At 57.3% G+C, this 14,841-nt stretch overlaps 3 protein-coding genes and 1 long non-coding RNA gene across 10 annotated transcripts in view; 1 reads left to right on the top strand and 3 right to left on the bottom strand.

Moving 5' to 3' along the window:
• Positions 1–5,310, bottom strand: part of DRC4 (dynein regulatory complex subunit 4) — a 31,947-nt gene extending 26,637 nt beyond the window's left edge. For 5 of the 6 annotated variants that reach the window (XR_014256637.1, XR_014256638.1, XR_014256639.1 and 2 more), the window contains exons 1-4: positions 5,160–5,310; positions 3,234–3,320; positions 1,063–1,260; positions 26–232 (exon numbers count right to left, since the gene is read on the bottom strand). Coding sequence is in view for 1 of the 6 variants with exons in the window: in XM_082436867.1 (XP_082292993.1) it covers positions 26–232; positions 1,063–1,260; positions 3,234–3,320; positions 5,160–5,162 (495 nt within the window). In the remaining 5 variants the exon portion in view is untranslated. Of the gene's footprint in view, positions 1–25; positions 233–1,062; positions 1,261–3,233; positions 3,321–5,159 lie in introns of those variants that run through there. The other variant, XR_014256641.1, reaches the window with a different exon arrangement.
• On the bottom strand, positions 249–1,054 carry LOC309648380. Of its 2 annotated transcripts, none has more exons than XR_014256644.1 (3): positions 756–1,054; positions 535–721; positions 249–347 (listed from the first exon to the last, which is right to left on the bottom strand). It is a non-coding gene; the product is annotated as an uncharacterized lncRNA (long non-coding RNA). The 2 variants fall into 2 exon arrangements; XR_014256645.1 differs by lacking the exon at positions 249–347 and adding an exon at positions 411–459 and having other exon boundaries at positions 559–721.
• A 380-nt stretch (positions 5,311–5,690) lies between the features above and the next one.
• The window catches only part of LOC309648688 (uncharacterized protein), a gene marked incomplete at its 5' end in the record, with an annotated part of 21,090 nt that continues 11,939 nt past the window's right edge, over positions 5,691–14,841 (bottom strand). Inside the window, 5 exons of the mRNA XM_082437609.1 lie at positions 5,691–7,851; positions 8,708–8,881; positions 10,285–10,408; positions 12,522–12,696; positions 13,314–13,379. Coding sequence (XP_082293735.1) covers positions 7,727–7,851; positions 8,708–8,881; positions 10,285–10,408; positions 12,522–12,696; positions 13,314–13,379 — 664 coding nt within the window. The 3' untranslated portion in view covers positions 5,691–7,726. The remainder of the gene's footprint in view (positions 7,852–8,707; positions 8,882–10,284; positions 10,409–12,521; positions 12,697–13,313; positions 13,380–14,841) is intronic.
• The window catches only part of DBNDD1 (dysbindin domain containing 1), an 8,620-nt gene continuing 2,971 nt past the window's right edge, over positions 9,193–14,841 (top strand). The window contains exon 1 of the mRNA XM_082437622.1: positions 9,193–9,743. Coding sequence (XP_082293748.1) covers positions 9,713–9,743 — 31 coding nt within the window. The 5' untranslated portion in view covers positions 9,193–9,712. The remainder of the gene's footprint in view (positions 9,744–14,841) is intronic.

Genomic DNA, 14,841 nt, shown 5'->3' with positions numbered 1-14,841 from the left:
CGTCCACAGCCAGCCCGGTACCTACCAGCCTTAGGTTCTTCACCGCCACCTCGCTGGCCAGCTCCTGCTCCTTCAGCCCCACCTTCAGCGCCCGCACGTCCCTGCACAGCGTCCCCTCCTGCACGCGGTGCTCCTTCTGCGCCAGCTTCATGACCACGGTGCCCTCCGCCTTCATCTCCATCAAGCTGTTCTGATGCTCGTACAGCAAGTGCTTCACTTTCTGCTTATAGACCTGCGGGCCGGGGGAGGACCGCCGCTCACCTGCACGCACATGCCCACCTGCACACACATGCCCACCTGCACAGGCTCACTTGCACACACATGCCCACCTGCACACACCTGCTCACCTGCACACACATGCCCACCTGCACACATACCACCTGCACACACATGCCCACCTGCATACACCTCACCTGCACACACATGCCCACCTGCACACACCTGCTCACCTGCACACACCTCACGTGCACACACATGCCCACCTGCACACACGCCCACCTGCACATACATGCCCACCTGCACATACATGCCCACCTGCACAGGCTCACTTGCACACACCTGCTCACCTGCACAGGCTCACCTGCACACACATGCCCACCTGCATACACCTGCTCACGTGCACACACATGCCCACCTGCACACACCTCACCTGCACACACATGCCCACCTGCACACACCTGCTCACCTGCACACACCTGCTCACGTGCACACACATGCCCACCTGCACACACGCCCACCTGCACATACATGCCCACCTGCACATACATGCCCACCTGCACAGGCTCACTTGCACACACATGCCCACCTGCACACACATGCCCACCTGCACACACATGCCCACCTGCACAGGCTCACCTGCACACAGCTGCCCACCTTCATACACATACCCACCTGCACACAGAGGTTCACCTGCACACACATAAAAAATACCCTCAGGTTCCCCACGTCAAGGACACAAAGGGCTGTGACTCCCAAAAGCAAGGCGAGACAATGTCCCTGGCCCCCGGTCCAGCTCCTCTGCCCATGTGGCAACTCCTATGGGGACAGGCCAGCCCCACTCACCTTGATCTCCACCTGGTGCCTCTCCTCAGCCTCCTCCATCTCCCGGTCTTTGTTCCTCAGTTCAGCCTTCTTCTCCTCCAGCTGCCTCCGCGTGATCTCCCAGAAAGTGTGGATTTTGTCCCGCTCCAGCTGGAAGTAGCTGCGCTCCTCCCGCTCACGGCTCAGCTCCTCCCGGACGCGGCCAATGTGCTCCTCCACCTGGCCGGCAGAACGGGGCCAGTGAGGCAGGTGGGGTGGGCGGGGCCACCTGCCGCCAGGGGAGCGTGGACGGAGAAAGGCCAGGAAGAAAGAGGGAGGGGCCGCTCTCACCTCAAAGTAAATCAGAGCTAAAAGTGAGAAGTTAAAGTAGGGGGCTGGGAAGGCTCGGGGACAGGGAACGTTCAGCAAACAGCAGAAATCTCTTGTATTTGGCCAAGAGTCATAAAATGATTATATCCTTTTATTCCTTCCTGGGGATTTACACTAAAGAAATTTCTCAAAAGAACACAGGAGCTTTCCACTTAAAGATATTAGCTACACAATTATTACAACAGCAAAATAATTAAAAAGGAAATGATCTAAGATGCTTTTAAGTAGGAGAATGGTTGGGAATTCCCTGGCGGTCTTGTGATAAGGACTTCGCACTCTCACTGCCGGGGCCCGGGTTCAATCCCTGGTCAGGGAACTAAGATCCCACAAGCCACGCAGCGCGGCCAATAAATAAATAAATAAATAAATAAATAGGAGAATGGTTGAGAAATTAGAGTATAACAGCTGGAAGGTTATATGGCCCAACAACACAAAGATATGAGAATGATGTAAATATGTTCACAAAACAATGCAAAATGTAAAAAACCTTTCACCTTTAAAGATATACGTTAAGCAAAAAATATACAAAACCAGTAGACCCAAAACAGTCAAGATGGTTTGGTCCAGAGCCAAATGCAAATCTGCAAATAGGTTAAAGAAAAAAAAAAAAAAACAGGGCCACCAGGCCGGGGCGGGGCTGGGCTCCCCAGGAGGGAGGTCTACAAGGGGGTCTACTGTGTCAATCAAACAAAGGACCCAAACCAGGCTCCTCCAGACTCTGACTGGCTCACTCTGGACGTTCCATCACTCGATATCTAGATTTCTTATAAATATCTAGATTTCAAGCTTCTCTTCAAAAATCAGCAAACAGACAGCTCTGGAGCCCAGGGCCCACAGGTTAACATGCAGCGAACTGGCCACAGCTGCCCTGAGTCTCTCACTCCTGCCTGGACCCTGGAAGCTTCCGAGGTGTCCACACCTGGAACACCGGACAGCAAGCTCTGCTCTGCAGACTGACCACTGCCGTGTCACAGTTCTGTCCCCACCGGACAGGAGGAAACGGGGAGCCAAGAAACAGCCTGACGGCTGGGGCAGCGCGGTGGGTAAGCCGTTCACGCGGCAGCCTGGGGACCTTTCCAAAGCACAACCTGACCCACCACCCTCTGCGGACACTGCCAACGGGCTCCCTGCCCGTGACACAAAGCCTCTCCACCACTGTTCAAGGGCCTTGGCCCAGCTCTCCAACTTCAGGTCTTATGCCTCTTTCAGTCACCTTTCATTTCCTTATCTCAAAACCATCAAAAGTAAGTGTCATTAACGCTCACAGGAGTGCATGTCAGATGCTCCCAGACCACACTTGCTCTCACAGTTTGCACATGTTACAGGTTTCAGGAGCCTTGTAATTGAAATTGTAATTATATAACCATGTTCTCTAGCCCTTAAGTTCATCAAAATGAACAAGTGGCCAAAAATAATTCACAACGTTTAATGGTAAATAAAATAAATGAGAATGCTATAGGTGTATGTACTACGATAACAGCTCTGTAAACATCAGGTGCCTAAAAAAGATAAGAATGAAAGAAAACACAGAAAACTTAAAACAGCTTTTATATCAGAAAGACATTTCCTTCCAAATGCCTACTACCCTATAAAAAAGTTCACCCATGTGCCTGTACCGCGTTGTTTTACAAACGTGCTGTGCTTGGGCGTGCAGGCGTGGGAGGGGCGTATCCTCATGTGGGCAGGGCAGCAGGAGCCAGGCTGAGGGGAGGTGCACGCGGAAGCGGGGGCAGCGGTCTGAAAGAGGCTCCTAGAAGCGCGGAGTAGCAAACCCATCCCACTCCAACCGAGCGCTGGTCCGCGGCTCAGGCCAGCCCGCTCACCTGTTCCTTGCTCATGTCCTCCGGAGCGAGACCGTCAACGATCGGGGTACCTTTGGCTTTCCCTTTCTTCCCTTTCTTTTTGGGCGCCTTCGGTTGAAGAATAGATGGTTGGGTTAGAGCTCGCCTTCTGGCTGGCTGATTCCCTCCCGGGGCCGCTTGGGAGAGGAATTCCTGTTCTGGAACGTCCATCTGACTGCCCACTGTCTCCTGCTCCCACCCAGACCACATCACTCTGCCCTAAGGTTTCCCACCGTTAACCACAGGCACATTCTGTTGACACCTTTGGAGCAGCAAGGAGAAATCTGCCTTCTCAGAAGAGAATATTGTTTTCCCTCAGAAAGGAAGGGAGGGAAACTTGTTCCTTAGTATATAGCAGAGACCTCCTTGGTGTGGATGCAAAGTCTACTCGGCCTCAAAAAGGAAGATTCCCCAGTACCACACTGTCAAACGTTACCACACTGGTTATAATGCTTGGCAAGCACCATGAGGAAACCTGCAATAAATTGTTCAGTGAATGTAGGGAGAGGTGCCTCACAGCAACAATCAAAGCTGGCAAGATGAGGGTTCCTTCCTTCAAAACACAAAACCTCAGAGAACCCTGGTGGAGGGAGCCGGACCAGACCGTGGCACTCACTGTGGGCTCTGTCAATGGGGCGAGGCCGCTTTTAACAACTTCAACAAGGTGCCAGAGGAGACCTTCCACCCTCACTCCCTTCCCGAGGGCCGCTCAGCAGATGGTGAATTTCCTTATCCTTCTGCCTTTACTTCTCCCGAGTTTCTGTGGCCCATGCTTGTGCGTGTGTGCGTGTGTGCGTGTGTGCGTGTGTGTGTGTGTGTGTGTACGCGCATCTACGTGACTCTGTAACATTTTCACTACAAAAAAAGTTTTGGTGGAAATCTTACAAAACGTAAAGAAAAAAGGAAAATCACCCTATACTCCCACAAGCTAGTAAAAGTAATGTATTTTGGTGGTCTTTTTCCAGTTGACTTTCAAAAGACCCATCCACGGAAATCTTCACTCCTAATACAATGCCCTCTTTCCAATCCCTCTACTCCAATAAGTCCACCCCATCAGAAGAGCCTGAAGGTTTGTCACCACCCAGCGTCAGGGACAGTCAGCCGGCGGCCGCCGCTCAGTACAGCCCCTGGGGCTCCCCCACAGAGAGGCATCGTCCCTGCCTCCCACAGCTGATGGCCACCCTGCCTGGAAACTGAGTTACCGACAACCCCTACATCATGGCGGGGGTGGGGTGGCGCAGCTGTGAGCCCCACCACAGAGAGGGGTCGGGATGGAGAGCCCCAGAGGCAGCAAGCTCCCGCCTTGCTCTGCTCAGTACCGGCCTCACTCCTCGCGGGCTCTCCAAGGAAACAGCGGTTCCTCTACCCTGAAGCTCTGGCCCGAAGGACTCCACGGGCACTGGACCCGCTGTCAGGACCCTCCGGTGTACAGGGTCCTCTGACCACCCTGGTATGCCCCGGGCTCTCGACCCCAGAGACTGGAGGACCTGTGTGTCCCAGGCCCCTGCCAGGTGAGACCCTAGGTCCCAAGGATCTCATCAATGAGCCTTCCATTCCAGGTAGGAAAGCCCCTCGACCCAAGTTCTCTGTTCTGGACGCCGTGCACACCAGGCCCTGGATCTGGGGGGCGGGGGAGGCGGGTGCTCTCTGACCACCCGCCCCTGTGAGCACAGGATCCTGGAGAGCCCAGGTCTCTCAGCTCCAGGTGCGTGCGGGGTGCGGGGTCCGGGGTCCAGGGTCCGCAGCACCCTGGGCCCTCCCCGCGAGGACTCCACGAGAGCGCCAAGCCCTCAGTTCCGGGACCCCAGAGCTCCAGGCCTCCCGTCCCGGGGTCTCCCTGCGCGCAGGGCAGGCCCCCGAGCCCCAGGCACCCGGCGCGGACCCTACCAGACCCCCACCCCTCCTCACCATGGCTCCGGAGTCCCGCTGGCCGCGACCCACAGACCAACGCGCCAACACAGCACAGGCTGCGCGGTCTCCAGGCAACCGCTGCTAGGTTCCGCGCGAAGTCTCGAGGACCCTCGCGAGAGTCCGCCCGAGGGGTCAGGGCCTGGCAACGGCGGGAGCGCGTCCCCAGCAACGCGCTGGGCTGAGTCACTGGATTTGGGCCGCAGCTGGGCGTCATCCACAAGCTAGATTTCCACGACGCCCGTGAACGCGTTCGTTGCGGGACGTGTCTTGTTTATTGCGGGTCTTCCCCACTAGAACTTAAGCTCCATGGAGGTGGGAGGAACTGTTTCCATCCACTTCTTACTGTACGTGCGTACGGGTCCTACAGTGCATAATTTCAGTGAGTGAGTGACGGGAGGGGCCGGAAAGATATGCACCGCGACGTTTTCCAAATTAGATTCAAATTCAGGCTGAGGCTCTGCCCCTGGGCCCACCCCACCCCCACCCCTGCCCATCTTTGAAGATTCCTCCCACCTGAGGCTGGAAGATAGCTGGGTTTCCACAAACCCTCAGAAGAAACAAAAGTAGGGAAGAGAACATGTTCCAGCTGGGTCCAAAGTTTTGCAATCAGCAAGTCTCCCCTTCACAAAAATTAACCGGTCTGCCTGAAGAGGCCTTGTCCTTGTGATGAGGAAAAACTAGAAACCTTTGCCAGAGGTTTCCAGACACGCACTGCAGAAAAAAAAAAGTCATCAGGTTCCTTTCCTAAGCTCTTGCTCTGAAAACTGCTAACCGCTTTAAGATTTCCAAAGCAAATTTCCAATCCCTCCTCCCACCCAATTACCTACATGCAAGGTGCTGTCTTTACACACCATTTGTTGTCTTTTTTCTACACTCTCAACTTTAGCATCTTCCTAAATAGTGGTTTTGCATGAGGTCATGTTTTTCCATCAGTTTTGGGATGGAGAAGAATCTTCTCTCCCTGGAGAGCTTCCTTGGGAGCAGGGTGTGAATGATGAAACAAGGCTCAGGTGGGAGACAAATGTGCCTCCGTAGCTGGGCTTGCTTAGGCTCAGGCACCCACAAAGGGGCAGGCATGTGAGAGCCACAGCGACGAGCCTGGGGGGCTTCCTGTTTGCCCACCCAAGCCCTGATCGTTCCTGGAAAGGAACAGCCCTTTGGAGGGACTGTATGGCACAGGGCCGTGATTTATTTATAGCAGCCCTGAGGCCTTTGTGAGGTCTGGTGGTGTCACTGTACCGGGCAGACAAGAGCCTGAGCCTCTGTGTCAGAAACCTCTGGCCTGATAGGGGTCTTCTCCCCTAAGATGGGGTCCTCCCAGAGGGGTTTTGGCAGGTGAGACAGTGCAGCTGGGTAGCACAATGGGGTAATGATAATTATTTAACACTTACTTTGCAGACCCAATACGCTAGGTGCCTCATGCTGACGGGCTTTTTGCTTTAGAAGTCTGGCTGGGAGTCCTGAATTAAATAAATGCATTAACAATAATTCCTTTCAACAAAAAGGGCAAGAATAGGAGGGTTAGCTCAGGATAATGAGACAGGGTATTCATCTGTCACAAATCAACAGCACGGCGTGGTTTATCAGTGTGCACTGCAGAGATGAATAGTTCAGGGAGGCCTTGCTGCCAGCTCTCTGGGCTCCCAATAAGACCCACAGCGACCTGTGCTTTTCATATTTGAGTTCAGATTTTTAGAAAAGAGCCTTTTCTTGACATGGGTGGCTTGAGATACTTTTATTCAGCATCAAGCTGTGCATCTCGGAAATCCAGATAAGTGGCATCTGAGTTTCCTGTAAAATCAAAGACCAAATGTTAATACATACAAATCCACTGACCTATGTCTAATACCTGGCTCTTCCTAACACCCACGTACCTGGTCATCCAGGTAAACTGCCTCAGACCACAGCAGCAACTCGATGGAGGCCTGGATGTTAGGATAACACAGTGCTTAAGAAGCCTAGACTCTCTTTTAGAGATAAACAGTGAAGTATTTACAAATGAAATGACATAATATATATAGGATTTGCTTCAAAACAACCCAGCAGTAGAGGGAGGCATTGAAAGTAAAGAAAAATCAGGATCAGCCATGAGTTGGTAACCGTTGAATCTGGATGGTGGTTCACGTAGGTTAACTGTGCTATTCTCTCTACTTTTGTCTGAAAATGGATTTTTTCCTTTTTTATTTTAGTTTATTTTTTAATTGAAGTATAGTTGATTTACATGAAAATGTTTTTAATGAAAAGTTAAAAATAAGCACTGGCCTCTGGAGTCAGATCACCTGCTGTTTACCAGCTGGGATGCCCTTGACAAGACTCCGTCTGTATCCATTTATTCATATGTCAAATGGGGATAATTAATAAACACCAATACTGTTACAGTTACTATGGCTGTGTGACAGCTTGCCCCCAAATGAAATACAGTGACAACATCTGTTTGTTTGTTTTTTAATAAGTTTATTTATTTGTTTATTTTCGGTTGCGTTGGGTCTTCGTTGCTGCGTGCGGGCTTTCTCTGGTTGTGGCGAGCGGGGGGCTACTCTTCATTGCAGTGTGCAGGCTTCTCATTACGGTGGCTTCTCTTGTTGCAGAGCACGGGCTGTAGAGCACAGGCTCAGTAGTTGTGGCGCACGGGCTTTGTTGCTCCACGGCATGTGGGATCTTCCCGGACCAGGGCTCAAACCTGTGTCTCCTGCATTGGCAGGCGGATTCTTAGCCACTGCGCCACCAGGGAAGCCCGACAACATCTGTTTTGCCCATGAATCTGCAACTTGGCTGGGACTCGGTGGGGACAGCCCACCTCGGTTCTACGTATTACCCCTGGGGGTGGCTCAAAGGCAGGCTCTCACGCCTGGCTACTGGCTGAGACCTTATGTCTGGTTCATTGGCTACTGTGGGCCAGAAAACACTCAAGTGGCCCCTCAAATGGCCTGGGCTTTCTCACACAGGGTGGCCGGGTTCCAGGGGAGCCTTCGGAAAGAGCTGAATCCTACTTAAGACCCAGCCTTGGAAGTCACATGGCATCAACCTGCCACAGTCCACTGGCCAGAGCAGCCACAAGCTTGCCCAGGTTCGAGCAGAAGGGGCACAGACAGGGAATGTCTTGACGGGAGCAGAAGGTTCTGGAAGACACGGGGAATCAGAAATACTGCTCTGACCATTTTGAGACAATACAAACTTCCACCCCAGCTGAGTCTGAGCAGCCAGTGCCCACCTACTGTCCTGACCTCCTTATGTCCCCACCACCCACCCTGTAGCTCAGCTTTGTCCCCAAGGGGCTGACCTGCCTCTTGGAGTGGCACAGGGTACAAACTGCAGCGGCTTGTCCTCGTGGGTCATGAGATCATTTTAGCAGTTTTTGTTTTTGTTTGTTTTGTAAACTAAAGAAAAATGGGAACTATTAGCCTGCCTCACTGACTGACCGTTTCAAAGTCCATGGGCTCCGTGTGACTGGAGCTGGACCAGGTGGTGAGGCCCTTGGTTGGCTGAAGCTGTACGGACAACCTGCCTCTGGGAGGGTGCCTTTCCTGCAAACACCAAGTTCATACCTCCCTCCTCTGCGGATTTTTCCACGCCCAGCTGGGAACAAACTCTGTCTCCCTGATGCTTTTCTTCGGTTTGTTTTGTCTTTGTGCAGACCATGGGCTTGCATTTGGATCTCCTGGCTTCCAGCGCCCGGCTGTGGCACCTTGGTCGGCTGCCTACCCTGTGTTCAGCTTCACCTGGAAAATCAGGATCCCGTCTTCTAAGGATTCCCCGGGAGAATTAATGCACCAAGGGCCTGGCACAAAGCCGCATTCCAAGGCCTCGTGCAGGGTCCAGCGTCTGGAAGTGGGGCTCCATCGAACCGTTTGGTGCTCTCAGCACGCCCAGACCCTGCCTGCCTTCCTTCCGGGGCCCCCTCTCTGCCCGCCTCCTTCTCCTGACCTCCCTTCCCCCCGCCCCTGCCCCCAGCCTAGCCCTTAGACGCTCTCGCCGCCCCCCCCCCGCCCCCTCGCCGTGTCTCTCCATAGCATTTATCACAATCTGCAATTCTTGGCTTAAGGGCCCTAGGGTGTTAGGCCCGCCCCTCCATACCCCGCAGAGCGCCGGCACGTAGTTGGCGGCCCACAGATTTGCGGGGGAGAACAAACGGACGGAAGCCGGCGCGGCTGCTGAATGAGGGCGCGCGCAGGGGCCGCAGGCGCCGGGCCAGCGTTGGGGGACGCGGCCAGGTCGGGGTGGGTCTGCAGGAGGGGGTAGCCTCCGCGTGGGAGGGGGTCCTCAGGGGCAGGGGCCGGCAGGGGGCGCGCGCGGGGCGGGGCGGGGCCGCACCTGTGCTGCGGGGCCTGGGAAAGAGAACGGGGTGGCGGGGTGGGGGGGGGGTGAAGAACAGGGCCCCGGAGCAGCTGCGCGCCCCGCCCCGCGGGCTCCTCCCCGCCGCCGCGGCCCCCCGGCTGCTGCCCCAATGCGCTGCGCCGGGAGCCGGGGCCGAGTCGCCGCCGCAGCTGCAGGGGCGCCCGGGCCGGGTGACGACGCCGCCGCGCGCGCCCCTCCCAGGCCCTGCCGGCCGCATGGAGCCCCCGGAGGGCGCCAGCCCGGGAGGTGAGTGCGGCCCCAGCCCCCGGGAGCCCACGAGCTGCGCCTTCCCCGCAGCGGCCCGCAGCCCCTTCCCCCTGGGCCCACACATCGGCCACGCCCCGGGGCCGTGAAGACCCACCGGCAGCTCCGAGTCCCCCTGCGCCGGGCCGAAGTGGGGGGAGCCTCGTGCGCCGCGCCCGGGAAGACGAGCGGGGGCACCGCCCGGAACGGCCCCCGCGCTGGGCGGGGGGCGCACGGATCGCGTCCCCGCCCCCTCGTCCTCCGCGCTCCCGACCCGGGCAGCGGTGCCTGGCGCGCCCCTGAGTGGCTGGCCCAGAGCTTGGTCCTGAGCCCCCTCCCAGCGGAGCCGGGGATCTGGAAGATGGGGCGTGCCAGGGCCAGAGTCGGGATGCAGGTCAGCGAGGCGTGGGGGGGATGCTGCCCTCCTAGCTGCGCGTCTGCTTTGTTCGGCCCAGCCGAGCCTCCCTGGGGGTAGGGCGGGGAGGCCGCGGCCGGGATCCTCGGGGCACCAGGCTGAGATAGGGGCTCGGAGCGGGGGGCGCACCTGGCGCCGCCTGCGGGTCTCCCACGCCGGCAGGGGTTGCTGGCTGCCGGGGCGAGGCCCAGGAGCTCACACATCTGGGAGGGCAGGTGTGCACGGAGTGACCCCTCTTCACGGCCCCTGCCAGCTGTCGGGACGGTAGAGATGTACCGGGGGTCTCTCCCCTTGGAGTCTGGCCCTACTCTGGCCCTGGCCCGGTGGGAGGGAAACCTTTCCTAGGACAGGTTCATAGGAACCTCCCAGGAACCTTTCAGGAGGGGTTTCCTGTGCCATCGGCCTCGGAACTTGGATGCAAAGTGCCGGGCTCCTCCACCCACCCAGCCAGGCCCCAGATGCACCCGGGGTTTCCTGGAGGTCCCATGCCAAGGAGCCACTCCCTGACCACACAGGGGTCCGCTGGGGGTCCCCTAGCCACACCAGTGGCCTGCTCTGGAGACCAAAATGCTGGCCCTGGAGGTGTCTTGCAGCAGTGGGTCCACCTACTGCTCTGTCTGCAGGCTGAGTTGGGCAGGTGCATTCCAGACGGCTGTCTAGGGGCCCATGTCACGCTCCCTCCAAGCACCACCAGAGACACTCAGGGGCTAGTGGGTGTGGGTTTTCTTTGTTTTCCTGTTTGTGGGAGGGATCCAGCTTTTTCTTCCCATTGGCAGTACGAGGACCCCGGGGCTTCCGGGTGGCGGCTTTGCGAGGATTTGATGGGGCAGGTTTGGAGAGCAAGGGCTGGGGATGCCGGCAAAGCAGCCAGGCCCCTCTGAGCTCCGTGTCCCCTTCTCTCAGTGGAGACCCCCCCCTTGCCTGCAGAGAGAGGGAGCAGAGGGCAGGCCTGAGGGGGGGGAGCTTAACGACCCTTCAATTTCTGAACGTCACTTACTGGAGCCCCAGAGACCTAACTCATGCAGTGCTCAGACATGTTATTAACCAGGGACCTCCTCTGTGCAGGCACCGTGGTGGGGCTGGGCCACAGCAGCGGGAGGTGGCCTTCACGCGCTTCTTACCCCGTAGCCACGTCCTGCCCACATGGGGGCGTCATGCATGGGTAGCTGTGACCGTCATTTTCTGAGTTTGCTGACTTTTTGGAACTTACTCTGGAGAGAGGGGCACACACACAAGTAGAGAGAACAGTATGGTAAAGCCCCCCCCCCGCCCCTCACCCCGTGCTACCTGCCGGCTGCTCACCCGCCTGCACCCACCTTCCTTCAGTAGTAATTTGTAGCCAATCTAGACATATTGTTTCATCCTTAAGTATCTCTGAAATTACCTCTAAAAGATAAGGTTTTTATAATTAAAACAGCATTTTTGCACCTCAACGAATTAACAGTAATTTCTTAATATCAAAGTGCACAGACATGGAGGGGAGAGGACAGGGTGCGCTTCTCGAAGGTGCCTTTGGGAGACCGAGTCTCTAGCCCACCTACCTCCAAGTCTGTCCGACTGGGAGAGAGAGGCCTGGGCCCGGCCCTGTGGGGGCTGAGCCTAGACGGGGCCCACCCGGCATCCTCAAAATGCTCCAAGGAGGAGCACTGACTCCAGGGACAGGGGCCGGGGAAATGGAGGACAGTGCCCATCCCTCCCTCCCTGCAGCCATGCTGGTTTTTATGCTATTCATTCATTCACTTCATTACTTCACTCATTCGTGTTGGGTATGTGCAGAGCACCTCCTCCATGCTTGGGGAAAAACCCTGGGCACACAGCAGGGAACTTGAGATTTGGGCCAAGTTCTTGGCACGAATGTGCTAGAAAATAGGTCAGCAGTGTAGCACAGGGTAACACTATCGTATCCGTTCATACCAGGCCCTGGGCCGCCACTTCCAGCCTCCCCACACGGGTGCTGCTTCCGCAGGGCAGGGCAGCAGGCCCCCCGCAGGGGCCAGGGGCTTCACACCCTCACTGGGGGCTCTGCCAGGCTGCCAGTGCTCTGCTGACCCTGGGGCATCAGAAACACCGCTCACCTTTGCCCTGGCCTGGGCAACCCTGGGGTCTGCTGAACCCACCCAGCCTACGGCTTGGCCAGGCTGCCAAGGACCCCTGCCCTTGTGCCTGCCTGTGTGATCGGTCACTCCTCTGCTTCACACTCCAGGAAGAGCAGGGGGTCTCACTCGGGAAGAATTTCTCCCTTCCTCCTACAAGGGCTTATCGAGAGGGTATCAGAGAGACCCATGTGATTCCTAGCACAGCTGCTTAGTGACTCTAGGGTGGGGTCTTGGGCTCATTCATTCAACCAGCATTTACGGTGCACCTACTGTGCACAAGGACCAAGCAAAGGTCCTGCTTCCTTCACATCCTTCCAGCCAAAAGATCAGTGTCCTTGATGCCAGAAGTTGCATCTTCTGCTTTTTCTTCCTCCCCTGCACAGCTTTGACACAGGCCAGGACACCAGGATTTACAAAATAAAGACCAGACCACTGCCAAAGGGAGCTGAAAAGAATAAAAAAGTAGACATAAGGTGACTTTAAAAGTGCACCATTACCATACTCCATTGGCTCTGTGACACCATCGACTAGATGGTTTGCTGTTTCGGGGATGCTGAAATTTGATAAAATGTGCTTCTTACAATGAGTACAAAAGGCCACTGTGCCTGTAGGGGCTGGAGATCTGTCCTGGGCTGTCTGGGACCCCTGGATCCTAGGATCTATAATGAGGCGTATCTGCATACCCAGCCCCCTAACCCAAGGCTGGATGGGGAAGAGGTCCTGCTTCCTTGCCCTGCCCCCATCTCAGCACCTGTGGACTTCCTCCTTCCCACCTGAACTGCGTCCCATCCCATAAACATGCAGGTAGAGTCTGCCCCACTCAGCTCGGAACCCTCCCAGCTCACTCAGAGAGGAGCCAGAGGTGTCTCCCCACCGGTGTCCCCCTGCCCTCACCCACCCCGGCCATCCCTCAGAGGCAGCCATGCTCCCCTCAGGGCCTTTGATAGTGCTGTCTCCCCAGTTATCACCCAGCTCCCACCCTCCTTCAGACCTGTCCCCAAAGCGGGGCCACAGCCCCCAGGGCTCCCCAGCCCTGCCCCACCTCAAGAGGGCAGGAATCACCTATCTTGTCCATCCGAGTCCCGCTCAGGAATCTGCCGGATGCACAGGTGAATAGCGCTTTCTTTTCTAGGTAAGGTGAGAGAGGGCCGTTATGAGCAGAGACCCCCGCCTCTGCCCCAGCTTTTATGCCAAGTCCCCTTCCACCTGGTCAGGGCCTAGCTTCCCTGTGGGTGCAAGGTCAGGGTCTCCCTTCCCTCTGCTGGCCGGCAGGTGGTGGCTGAGAGCTCCCGCTCAACAAGCTGAGCCCTTCGGTGTTACCGGACAAGACCCACTGTCCCTTCCTCGTAGCTGGTCGTGACACTAGCTGAAAAACATATTGCTGGAACTCGGCCTGGCACAGAAAACCATGAGCCACTGTCATTCTTCCTGTTGTTAACCCAGAGCCACCTGCCCCACCGGGAGGCTCCAGAGGAACGGCAGCACCTAGCCGGAGCCCCAGCCGCCCGCCCGCCACGACGGGACACGTGTGGAAGCAGAGCAGGGCGCTCCGGGCACGCGTGCGCCCTGGGGGAGGGGGACCCGGGCCGCTGTGCCACCCCCCCTGGAGGAAGCAGAACACTGTCCTGCAGAGCAAAGGTCCCCAGGGGCTTCCTGGGCCTTCGACCCGCAGCAGGGATTCTGAGGTTCGGGAGAGGTTCCCCGCTCACCCCAGCTCCCGTGCCCTCTGGTCGGGAAGGCGTCCTTGCTGGGCTGGGCGGGCCGGGACGCCAGGGGGTGTAACCCTACCCTCCAAGGGTGCTCAGACACCACGCTCCAAATGCGGCAGCAAGGCGGAGACCAGATCCCCAGCCCCAGTCCAGTGGGCCAGCCCCGGGCCCTGAGTGATGACACGGCACAGGGCAGAGCCAGGCAGTCCCCGCCAGTCAGCAGGCCCACCTCCCCTCAGCCGTGCTTCCCAGGGAGCGGTTCCCTCCTAGAAGCCAGGGGCGACCCAGCCAGCTCTGCAGCTGCAAACCCCACCCAGCCGGGGACCCTCCAGACCCGCGCGGCCCGCCAGGCTGCTGGCCACACAGGCCCACCCCTCACTGGCAGCTGTCGGCACTGGGCCCCCCTGGCGGGCCCCCCCTTGGCAGCTGCTCCTGTGGCTTCGTCCACACCCAGCTCTCGGCGCTGGACCCCCGGGATGGCCGGCCACACTGCTGAGGGAGCGGGAGGGCGTTCCTCACTCTTTACTGAGCACCTGTTCAGCTGGGGGTCCCCCAGCTGGGGGCAGGTGGGGTCTCTGTCGGGGGTGGGCTCAGGAGATAGCAGCAGTGGGGACGCCAGGGAGCCAAGGGGTCCCGTCGCCTCAGGGCACGTGCCTGCCAGACGACTGGGACCCCTGGCCGTGTGGGGCGGAGGGCCCTGGAACGCTCTGGAGGAGCTGGTAGGAGGCGTGACGGAGCAGTGTCTGCCCTGGTGACAGCAAGCATTCCGTGGGGTGGAGGGCCCGCCCCTGAGTGGCACAGTCTCCACCAAGCAGATCCCCAAGGGGCCTCGCCTCTCACCCGACAAAAAATTACATGAAATGAGCCATTACATAAAAACA

This window comes from Balaenoptera physalus (genome assembly GCF_965194825.1).
Source record: "Balaenoptera physalus genome assembly, chromosome: 19".
Classification (NCBI taxonomy): domain Eukaryota; kingdom Metazoa; phylum Chordata; class Mammalia; order Artiodactyla; family Balaenopteridae; genus Balaenoptera; species Balaenoptera physalus.
This window is presented reverse-complemented; position numbering and strand designations above follow the sequence as displayed.